Source organism: Hydra vulgaris, chromosome 04 (genome assembly GCF_038396675.1).
Source record: "Hydra vulgaris chromosome 04, alternate assembly HydraT2T_AEP".
In the NCBI taxonomy this organism is placed as follows: Eukaryota; Metazoa; Cnidaria; class Hydrozoa; order Anthoathecata; family Hydridae; genus Hydra; species Hydra vulgaris.
This window is the reverse complement of record NC_088923.1, coordinates 50,774,973-50,787,669: the sequence shown is the minus strand read 5'-3', so window position 1 is coordinate 50,787,669 and position 12,697 is coordinate 50,774,973. Positions and strand designations below refer to the sequence as shown.

The 12,697-nt window shown below is 29.3% G+C and overlaps 2 protein-coding genes across 2 annotated transcripts; both read right to left on the bottom strand.

Annotated features, from left to right (window-relative positions):
• Positions 1-1,199: 1,199 nt before the first annotated feature.
• On the bottom strand, positions 1,200-4,197 carry LOC136079895 (zinc finger MYM-type protein 1-like). The gene is given in 3 exon segments (XM_065796569.1): positions 1,200-1,505; positions 1,549-1,777; positions 1,779-4,197. Coding segments are annotated over 3 exon segments (2,541 nt in total). The 5' UTR covers positions 3,840-4,197; the 3' UTR covers positions 1,200-1,254.
• A 2,817-nt stretch (positions 4,198-7,014) lies between these two features.
• LOC136079499 (uncharacterized) lies at positions 7,015-8,976 on the bottom strand. Its single transcript, XM_065795236.1, has 2 exons — positions 8,153-8,976; positions 7,015-8,011 (listed from the first exon to the last, which is right to left on the bottom strand). The coding sequence occupies exons 1-2, from the start codon at positions 8,974-8,976 to the stop codon at positions 7,015-7,017; spliced, it is 1,821 nt and encodes a 606-aa protein (XP_065651308.1).
• Between the last annotated feature and the right edge of the window lie 3,721 nt (positions 8,977-12,697).

Below are 12,697 nucleotides of genomic sequence, written 5' to 3'. Positions count from 1 at the left end.
ACTGCATGCAACTAGAACTGCCTATTTTGATGCAGATAATGCGGTTTCAGATTATGATGCATTGCATAATGAGTTGCTTTTTGCATATTTTTGATAGTTCAAATAAATAAAATTTAAAAAAATGATTGCTGTTGTTTTATTTTAAAAATAATTAGGTATTATAAAGACATAGAATTATAAAGAACTTGCATTAAACCAAATGAAAAATAAATAAAAAACCATAGCAAAAAGTTTAAAGTCTGTTACACTTTATTAAAAGCAAAAGTAATCCTTATGTACTATTTGGAAATTTTTTTTTATTGATAGGTGATTCAAAATAGCAACAACATATATATATATATATATATATATATATATATATATATATATATATATATATATATATATATATATATATATATATATATATATATATATATATATATATATATATATATATATATATATATATATGTATATTATCCATATATAAATTATCCATATAAATATATATATATATATATATAAATGTTATATAATATATATATATATAAATTACATATGTATATAAATTATCCATATATATATATATATATATATATATATATATATATATATATATATATATATATATATATATATATATATATATATATATATATATATATATATGTATATATATATGTATAAATATATATATATATATATATATATATATATATATATATATACTTATGTATATATATATATATATATATATATATATATATACATATATATATATATATGTATATATATATATATACATATATATATATATATATATATATATATATATATATATATATATATATATATATATATATATATATATATATATATATATATATATATATATATATATATATATATATATATATATATATATACTGCGCCGGCCTAAGCTTTTTTGACAGGTTGGGCAAAACTTGTGAACGCGCCCCTAGGTATATATGGGTGGGTTTTTACCATTAACAACGAGACCAATGCTCTAAAATGATGAACAAGAGTGCTAAAGGGAATATATAGTTTAATGCAAAGAGATCCATACTATGCATCAAGTTTCTTATTTAATTAATTTTTTATTAAAATTATAAACTTAGACTTTTCATGATATGGGTTTATAGAAACGAGTGACTAAACAAATAGACAACGCAACGCTGCTTTTAAAATAACAAATATTTTTGTTAAACATATAATAAATCCTCTAACTATATAAACAAGAGTTATTAAATTTTAAAATGCAACTTTTCTAGCTTTTTTGTCCGCGAAATCTCTTATGAAACTAGAAAAATCTAAATTTTCAGCTATTTCTTGCTCGATTGATAACATAGATAGAGAATTAAGTCGATCTTGCAACATGGTATTTCTTAAATATGTTTTGATTAACTTCAGTTTAGAAAAACTACGTTCTCCACTAGCAACAGTAACAGGTATTATAAGAAGAATGCGCAGAACAATCCATGTATTTGAATATAACTCTTGTAGACAATGTTTTTTTAATAAAATTCAGTACAAAAAGTGGTGTCATCTCTTTTGTATTTATTTCATTTTCAACATTGCTTAATTTATCTTTAATAAAAAACTGCACACTTATTAGTTCGTCGCATAGCAAAGCACCATCAATTTCTGATTTTGTATTTACAGTTAATTTTTCTTGTAATTGTTTACCCAATTTTAAAAGTTCATTCTTGATGGGCAAATTATCCAAATTAAATAAAAAACTCCATATATTTACATATTCATTAAGTTGTTCATTAAAATCTTTCATTTATTGACGACAGACATGTATCTAATAAAGGGTTAAAAAATGTCACTTCAAGTTTCTTCACGGGATTTTGAATTGGTTCGTCAGCAGCAATTTCATCATAATGACGTTTCACTCGTCGCTCTCTTTTAAGCGGCTTAAATATTGGATCGATGTTTAAATCTTCAGCTAAATCTTTGGCATCAGTCGTTGCTTGTTTAAAGCCAAACGTTCTGTAATTTTCCAAAAATGTGATGCATTTTTTCAAAATTTCAGCGCACTGTACTAGATCCATGTCTTTGGCTTGCATTGCTTTACTAACAACGTTTATTTGGAATAGTACATTGTACCATGCAATTAAAGAAACTAAAAAACTATAGTCTTTTAATTGTTCTGCTAATGTTTGCGCTTCGTGTGCAATATCGAGAGTTTTGGTTTCAGTTTCATATATAGTAATTAAAGCATTATGTACGCTGCTTATTTGGTATCGGATGGCTTTGAGGCTCTCAATTTTGGCTTCCCAACGAGTGTCGCATAATCGTTTAAGAGTGAAGTTTGTTGTATGACTCGATAAAACATTCCAGCGTGAAGTTGATGCAGAAAATAATGTGAATAGTCTTTGTATTATGCCAAAAACATTAATGGAATTTAGTGAAGACTGCGCTGCGTCACAAATAACCAAATTGAGAGAATGACTTCCACATGGAAGATAAAAAGCCAAAGAATTCAAATCTAATATTCGCTTTTGTAGACCTATTTTTTTACCTTTCATATTTGCACCGTTATCGTAACCTTGCTCTCGACAAAAGCTTATATTCATTCCAAAATCTTTTAAAGCTCCCATTAGGATTTCTGTTAAACCAAGACCTGTAGTGTTGTTAACATTGAAAAACCCAAGAAAGTGTTCATTTATTTTTATAGGATATTCTGATATATTTACAATTCTAATCGTAAGCGAGAGCTGTTTTTTGTGAGATACGTCAGGAGTGCAGTCAGCAATAATAGAGTAATATGTACTTTTTAGAGCTTTGAATATAATTATGTTGGTTAATTTTGATGCCATTATATCTATCATTTCATTTTGAATGGTTTTTCCACAGTAATGATCAGAAATATCTCCTTTAAGAGCTAGCGTGACGTGGTTTAACATGATAGGATCAAATTTAGCGAGTAATTGTACCAACCCTAAAAATTTGCCCTTACTAACTGCATACAATTTATCAGAAGAACCTCTGAAGGCCATATTATTTGTTGCCAAGTATAAAGTAATGTTCATCAATCGTTCAAGAACACTTTGCCACCTTAAACTCCCCTTTTCGATTAGTTTTTGTTCCTGTTTATCAATAGTTTTACCAGCTTTCATTCGTATTTCTGTCTCAATCCTTAGTTGATAAGCATTTCTGTGTGACTTACTATTTTCGTGAGTTTTTAATGCTTCTGTTAAATTGTTCCATTTATTGAATCCGTTTCCGTTTAACTTTAAATTCATGTTGAAATCAAAAAGTTTGCAGCAAAAACAAAATACCGCATCTTTAGAAATTGAGTACACAAGCCAACGTCGTGAAATAACCTCATCATTTGAAAGTTTTCGGTTATAATAAGCATTTGAAAAATGTCGTCTTCTATTATCGCGTGGATATGTGTCCAAATTCACTTGTATTGCACCTATATTAATTACATAATCAACAAATTGAAATTTGCGATGAATTGGCCACAAACCACAGTCTGAGTAAATGATTGCTGTTTCTTTGGTGCGATCATTTACATCACCATCTTGGCCATCATCATTTTCGTTATCGATATCTTTTTCATCGTAGTGAACATTTCCAACTAATACTATTCCGTCTTCTTCATCGCTGGTTGATGTATCACTAAGTACATGCGCAACATTTTCTCCTTCCTTTATTTTATTACAATCACTATTTTCCGATGTAAAATAATTTTCAAGTTTTTTATAATTTTTCTTCAAATTATCAACTTTTTCTGCTTTACGTTTTCTGTATTGAGCACCAGATGGTTTCTTATTATTATGAGTTTTAAAAACATTTTTTTCTTTATTATGAGTACTCTCCATTGATTGCTGCTGACAGTTTCTATTTGTTTAAAATTTTAAAATAAAAAATTACTCCCAAGCTAATAATTCATAAACAATTTCATTATTTATACTTACCTGCTTTTTAATACCGCAAAATTTGAAAATTTGACAAAAACTGAATTTGAATCACAAATACAACTTTAAATTTCTTCTACAAATTAATAAACAACGCGCTCGCAACTCGTACCGAAAATAATGTTTAAAATTTAAACTTTAAATAGATGGAACGCAAAATAATTGGCGCCGAGAAAGATACAAGTAAAAAAATGAATTTAAGTCACAAAATATATGCTATGATTGAAACACTTTTAATCAAATTATTAGTTTTGCATAAAGAATTTTTAACCGTGTAATAATACAATAAATAAAATATTAAAAGAAATTATTTTTATAAAAAAAACAAACATTCGAAAAAATTTAGGTTGACTTTTTTTTTTTTTCTATTTATTATATTGTTAAAGTTTGCATACAACGTTTGGCGCCCCATTTTCCTGGCGCCCTTGGGCGGCTCCCAGCCTTGCCCCCCCCCCCCTCCTAAGGCCGTAATATAATATGTATCTTATTGTCTGGTTGGCAAAATAAGTGAAAAAGTGAAAAAAAAACAATCAGAAGTTTTTAAAAAGCAGAAAACTCTTCATAATTTTCTTCAAACAGCTGTAGAAATTGAAATTGAACATGAGAAACCAAATGAAAACAAGAAAGAAAGTTCAAGCGAAAAACAAAGTGAAGGAGAAATTAACATAATTGGAATTGAAAATATTAATGAAGGATATAGTGAAACTAATGCAATTGTGGAATTGGATTTAGAAATCAAACCTTCAAACAATAACACGAATTTGACTGTTGATGTGATCGAAAATAACTATGACGATTTAGCGAATTGGCCAGAAAATTTGTCCACAATATTTATTAAAGACAGTTACAAAAGGACCTACCAAATTTTATGTTATTGCTTACCCAAAAGATGATCAAAACCGATCATTTAACTATGTACATTTTTATTGCAAAGCTCCTAATGAAAAATTAATCAACAGATCTTGACTTGTTTATTCACTTAAATCAGACAAAGTATTTTGTTTTTCTTGTAAATTGTTTAGTAACGTTACTTCTTGTTTAATGAAAACTGGAACAAATGACTGAAGACACATGACACTAATTTTAAAAAGACGTAAGAGCAGTGCAGAGCACTACGATTCATTTAGGAAACAGATAGATTTGAAGAAAATAATAGATTTGAAGAAAGATAGATTTGAAGAAAAGACTTAGTAAATCTCAAACTATTGATTGTCTTACTGAAAAAATGTATGTTACTGAAGTACAACATTGGGGCTCTGTTATTAAGAGAATCAATATTATTTTGAAGATGGCTTCTGAAAATATGGCATTCCGTGGATCATCAGACCAAATTTTTTTTTAGAAAATAATGGGAAGTTCTAAAAAATGGTAGAACTACTTTCAAAGTTTGATCCAGTGATGGAACAACATTTAAACAGAGCAGTTGTGAATCCTAATCGAACACATTATTTTGGAAAGAATATTCAAGAAGAATTAATTCAATTAATTAGCAAAGCTACAAAAGATAAAACTTTAAGTAGGATAAAAAAGGCTAAGTATTTTTCGATTATTCTATATTGTACACCACATAAAAGTCACCAAGAGCAAATGTGTATTGTTATACGTTACGTTAACATTGCAAAACAATTGGATAACCAGGTTAACAGTGTCACAATTCAAGAAACTTTTATAGGATTCATAAATGTATTAGATACTACGGGATTAGGACTTACTGAAGTAAACTTTGAATTCATTGGAATCAAATAATCTATCTGTCATGAAGATTCGTGGACTAGGATTTGATAATGGATCCAATATGAAAGGTAAAAAAATTGGTGTACAGAAGCGTAAAGCTGATATAAATTCACGAGCCTTTTATATTCCTTGTGTCTGTCACTCCTTGAATTTCGTTGTTGCGGATGCAGTCCAAGGATGTTTAGAAATTATATAATTTTTTCTCTGCGACTACAAACCGTTGGCAAATTTTTGAATCAAAATGTTGCAAATTAACAGTAAAGTCATTAAGTACTACCAGATGGGAAAGTCATGTGAACGCTGTTCGTGCTCTAAAATTGGGATTAAAAGAAATTTATTGTGCATTGAAAGAAGTTGTTAATATTGTTAAAAGATTCTATTATTATATTAACTGCTGAATCGCTTGTATCAAAATTAGACAGTTTTGAATTCATATGTGTTGTTGTGGTTTGGCACGATGTATTAACTTAAATTAATTGTACTAGCAAACAATTACAGTCTCAAACTGTAGACGTGAAGACTGCTGCAAATGCATTAAAGAAAACTATCAATTTTTTGTTACTAAACACACTGAAGATTCTTACAAAATATATATTTCAAAAGCCAAAATTCTAGCTAATGATGCAAAACTTGGCTGACGAACTCAGTTCTATTTTGCGTGAAAGAGCAAGAAAAAGAAAAAGATATTTTGATGATGAACCTTTTGAAGAAGATGGTGATATACAAACAAACTGAAAATTCAAAAAGCATTTTTTTGGTGCTCTCTTTAAAATAGCTAAAGAATCGACAAATGAACAATTTGAAAACTTTTCAAGTACAATAGAACCGTTCAAATAGGAGAAGCAGACATAATTAACAAATGCAGATTACTGAAAAAAGTATTGACTCATGGTGAATCAAAAAATGTGTATTTAGAGGATTTGTTTCTGGAACTTAATTTGTTATCACGGAAATTAGATGGGAAAAAAATCACCGAAATCTTGCTTAAATGGATCTATGATAGTCAGCTTGAAGAACTGTTTCCTAATTTTTGTATTTCCCTACGAATATTATTAACACTACCTGTAACAGTGTGTACAGGGGAATGTAGTTTTTCCAAATTAAAATTAATAAAAAACTATTTACGATCAACAATGGGCCAGGAACGTTTTAACGGTAAAAACGTTTAAAAGAAGCCAAGTTTGAGACCATTTGTAGACAATATCTAGATTATTTTGAAGATTTGTAGCGCATTGTTCTGAAAATAATTGAGAAAGCACTTTTGTATCATCGGCATATAGTTTGGTTACATTATGCAATTTTTTTGGAAGGTCGTTAATGTATAAGGCATATAAAAGTGCTGCAATTACAGACCCTTGCGGTAACCACTAAAAATATTAACCCCGTCAGAAATGATTTCACCTTGAACAACTCTTTGTCTTCTGTTTTCTAAAAAGGCTTTGATCCGTTTAAGTATCAGACCATCAAAGCCGTATGCTTTTAGTTTGGCTAACAGTCTTTTGTGTGGAACGGTGTCAAAGGCTTTAGCAAAATCTAACAAAATTACATCAATTGGAATACCAACATCTAAGCTTGATGAAATGTAGTCGATGCTTTCTAAAAGGTTGGTGGTGCATGATTTGTTTCTAACGAAACCATGTTGCGCTTTTGCTAGTAGATTATTTTTATACAGGTACTCTTCCATTTTAACTCTAATTAAATTTTCCATAATTTTACATGGAATAGAAGTCAATGAAACAAGACGATAGTTGCTGGGAAGAGTCTTATCACCTTTTTTGAATAGAGGTTTTACAATCGCTGATTTAAATTGAACTGGAAGCTGACTATTAGTTAAAGATGCCCTAATAATTAATGCTAGAGGAATAGCAAATGCTTCTGCACAGTTTTTTAGAAGAAATGGATGCATATTATCAAGACCACATGCTTTATTTTGATTAAGATTTTTAAGTTTATTTAATATCATTTCGTAGCTGATATCATTTGGTTCTAGATCAACAAACTTTGAATGATTCTCGTTAAATTCAACTGTGAAATGTGGAAGTTCCCCTTCTTCTTCAATTACGAAAACATCTTGGAAACATTTATTGAGTAGATTAGCTATCTCTCTAGGTTCTTGAGTTAGATCACCATTAGTTGTTTTTAATGCTCTGATTGATTCTTTGATTAATTGTTGGCTGTTCAGGTATTTATACAAAAGCTTCGGGTTTGTTTTGGATCTTTTAACTAAAACATTTTCATATGCAAGACGAGTTATTTTAATTTCTTTTTTCACTAACTTGCAAGTCAGTTTGTACTCTTTAGACAGAGTAAGATCTCTCCATTTACAAGCACAATTCAAGTATCTAAGATTTTGCTTTTTTTTAATTAGAGTTTTAAGATCATTTTTGATCCATTAAGCAATTTGTTTTTTTATTCGAGATACGTCAAGCACTGGAATGAATTGATTACATGATACATTTGAAAAGTGAATTAGATTGTCATACATTTCCTGAACAGATAAAGTTTCAAACATCATTACCCGATCAATATTTGTAATAAAGTCAGAAATTTTATTGATGTCAGTCTTTTTGTAATCAAATTTTAAGTAACTGTGCGATAAGTCATTAACCATACTTTTAATAATAAAATCAAAAAAGATGACCAAGTGACCTTTATTTATGTTACCAAGGACAGATCTTGGGTCAATAGCGCAGATGCTTCCCGACTGAGTTGTGAAGATTAGATCAAGAGTGTTAGTGGCAGAATTATTTGACATTTGAAATGTTGGAACATTTACATGTTGATACAGATAGGTTCTGGTAAGAGTTTCACTAAATTTATGCTCGATACCATTTTCATTTTTAATGTTTGTAATGTATTCATTTGACCATACAATTGACGGGAAATTAAAGTATCCTGTAATAAGTAAGTCTTTGTATCCTTTTATATCAATATAGTCTTTAGTCTTTTTAAAAACCAAATCCATGTCGTTCATGTCAACAAAGTTGTTGGGTCTGTAGATACAACCAACTAAATATTTGTAGTTTTCAAGGTACACTGTAGCCCAGATTTGTTCAATTTTACTTAAGTTAAAAACAGCATCGTTCAGCTCTAATGATTTAATAGTTTCAGTAATATATAGACACACACCACCACCTCTGCGTCCATCATTTTTGTCTCTTCTATATAGATTATAGCCATTTAGATTTACAACCAAGATGCTTTTGAACCATGTTTCACTAACAGCTATGATTTGTGGACGGTAAGTGTCTACTAATACTATAAATTCATCAAATTTATTTTCTAAAGAGGTCGCATTTAAATACATACATTTTAAAGCATTTAGTCCGTTTATAGATAATGGCTAAAAAGATTCTGTTGAGTTAGTACTGTTGAGATTTAATTTTGACGATCTGATTTCCACGAATGCCATATCGAAAGGGTGATTCTTCAGCAAGTGTACTGTTTGCTTCGTTTCTTTTCTTTCTTAAATCGTAATCAAGACTTCTTTGTGCTTCAGTTAAATCTGGACTTATGTAAATTGATTTGTAACCTTCTTTCTCTCTCAAATTTTTTGCTGCTAGAAGAAGTGGATTTCTTAACGAAACATCAGTTAGTTCAACTATTATTGGACCTGGTTTAGTTGTATCTTTAGATTTTAGTCTTCTTGCATAAACTGGTGAAACACTGCTTTTGCCAATTACATAAAATATCTCTTTGATTTTTTTGCTATCATCTGCTTTTTTATCTGTTAAAAATTCCTTTTCGGATTCAGGTATTCCATAGATAATTACGTTCTTTTTTCTTCTTTTTCTTTCATTTAACTCACTTATAGTTGCATTTGCTACAGCAAGCTGGTCAGCTGGTTTTTTAGCATTTTTAGCACCTTGTTTTATTACTTGAACCCAATTGCTGCTGATGTTTGAAGGATTTAGTACTTTTTTTGCTGTTTCTTAATCTACTTGGAGTTTTGCTATTTCTTTGTTCTTCTCATTTTTGTTGTGCTCGAGTAGATTTAATCGATCAGCAAGGGTCATCAGAAACTTTGATATATTCCCACACAACTCATGTAGCTGTTTACTTGATTCACTAGCTCTGCCATCAAGTTTTGGCCAATTTTTCTCTTGTAGAAATTCTGTAATCATTTTGATAAACCAAAAACAATTCTTTAAACAAGTTTTTGATAAGAGGGCTACCACCCTACAACAGTGGATTACCTCCGCGTCGTGAAATATTTAAGTTTATTAGTTAGCTTATTACACAGGGATTAAAAAGTTTCAGTATGTGTTTTTTTCCGTCTATATACATATATATATATATATATATATATATATATATATATATATATATATATATATATATATATATATATATATATATATATATATATATATATATATATATATATATATATATATATATATTGAAGATGTGCCGGAACCAGTTTATACATTAAAATTATTTTAAATGAGACACATATACTGTGTAAATAGGGCTTTGTGGTTATCGACTCTATAACACTCTTAGTCTTCTATAAAGAAGTTTATTGGTTAAAGTTTAAACTAAAAGCAACCCTGTTAATAATATTTTGTCACATTTTAAAGTACCCCTTACGCAAATAGCAAAACAGCCGAACCACAGTGCCGGGTACCCAGCACGTCACTAATATATATATATATATATATATATATATATATATATATATATATATATATATATATATATATATATATATATATATATATATATATATGTATATATATATATATATATATATATATATATATATATATATAGAGAGAGAGAGAGAGAGAGAGAGAGAGAGAGAGAGAGAGAGAGAGAGAGAGAGAGAGAGAGAGAGAGAGAGAGAGAGAGAGAAAGAGAGAGAGAGAGAGAGAGAGAGAGAGACAGAGAGCCTTTGAAATTTGTATAAGAGATAAGGGCAATAGAGCACAAGTTTTTCCTTGTTGTCCTTTCAAAAAAACGTATAAAAAAGGATATTTGCAACCAAAAATTATATCCAAACTGGTTTCAAAGTTTTTTTTTATTCTTTTTTCTTTATAAATTTTATATATTAACAATTATATGATAAGTTAATAAAAACATTTAATCAATATAACAAAAGTTTATTCTACACTTTTGTTTTGTAAAAAACGACTTTTTTTATTATAAAAATTGGACACTACTATTTTAATTATTCTTAATTATACTCCTAAATTAAAAAATTATTTATTAAAAAACTAAAAATCTCTATGTAAAATAATTTTTTAAACCTAAAATTTGGTAAAAAAATCAGCATTAAACATAATTTCTCATATCGACTGTATAGAGCACAAACGTAGTATGTCCACATTTTTATGAAATCAATGTTTTACATAAATTTATAATAATATCTCATATGAAAATACTTTACTTCATTGAATTAATCCTTAGTTGAAAGAAAATCAAAAAAATATATGTGTTTGGTCATCAAAATATGACCTAATTTTATTATTACTTGGTTTGTTTCGTTTTTGGACTATTTGGTTTGTTTCGTTTTTGCCGGACATATTACAAAACAAGATGGCCACCAAAAAAAACATTAAATTTTTTCGCAATGCTCAAGAAGTATTAAAGCTCCTTGATGAAGAGGATGATTTTGAAGAAGGTATGTTGAAGAATATTATTATATTAAATTGATTAATAATTATCACAATATTAAATTATATGCCCTACAACATAATCTAGCCGTTCTAGTTCCCTAGACCTAGTCTAGTGAGGAGGCTAGATAGTACTTTAGTAGAGTCAGAGTAGACTAGAGGAGTAGAGTCTAGTTCTATTATTACAATTATAGCTGTTCACTAACAGTTGTAGTACACGTACTAGATCTAGTAGGCTTAGTAGTAAGTAGACTACTACTTATTGATAGTGTACTGGCACATCATTACACAAAATTATTAACTGTCACATTATTGTTTGTGTTTTAGGTAGCTCTGATCAACTCATCCAAACAGTTAGTCCAGATCAATTCAATGAAACATTTACTTTGGATCAACTCATTGATAGGCCTACAGTTAGCTCTGATCAACTTGTCCAAACAGTTAGCTCAGACTCTGATCAACTAGTTGAAACGGTTAGTTCGGATCAACTTGTCCAAGTGTTTTTAAAGGTTAATGCGACTAATAGTTTATATGATTTAACAACAGGCTTATCTTATGTTGTTACCAGTAGCTCTAATCAAATCCTCCGTGTGGCTAGCTTGGATAATCAAGTAGAAAAATAAATTGAAGTGCCTTCGACTAGTACAAATCAACATATAATCGCTAGTTCCAATGAACTCAACTTGCCTAATTCTGATAGTGATACGGATGGCTATGAGTTAGACAATAATGATCATCAAATTGGGAATACTTTTAAATTCTCTTCACCAATCTTGGACCAACATGTGCATGTTCCTGATGATGAAAAAGACAAACAAGGGAGAAAAAGAAAAAGAGAATCTGAAAAATGGATACGGAGTATTAGGCAAAAAGCACGCAACAATGGTTTGTTGTATGTTACCAGAAAAGGCAAAACAGTTCCTGCTAAAAATCCCAAACCAGTTGATTGTAACAAATGCAGATTTACATGCAGCTCTGTAATATCTGAGGAAGATCGAGTCAATAATTGCCAGGAATGTTATAGTCTTCAAGATTATAATGTTAAAAAACAGTTTTTGTGCAGCCTTGTTAATGAAGAGCCTATCAATCTACAGCGTTCCAGGTGTGCAGCGCCAGATCCTAAGAAAAAGAAAACAAAAAGTCGTGCATATTATTTATTCTCAAATGATGGTTTAAAGAAAAAAGTTTGTCCGGATTTTTTCTGCAAAACCTTTTCATTTTCTTTCAGATGTGTTGATTTGGCATTAGCGGGAAAAGATGATTCTGGGGCATTTGTGGGAACTGATAAAAGAAAAGGAGGACCAGCACACAACAAAATTTCGGAGGACATCGTTAAACACGTCCACAATCATATAAACACTTTTCCAAAAGTTCTCCCACATTATTGTAGAAAAAATTCTCACAAACAGT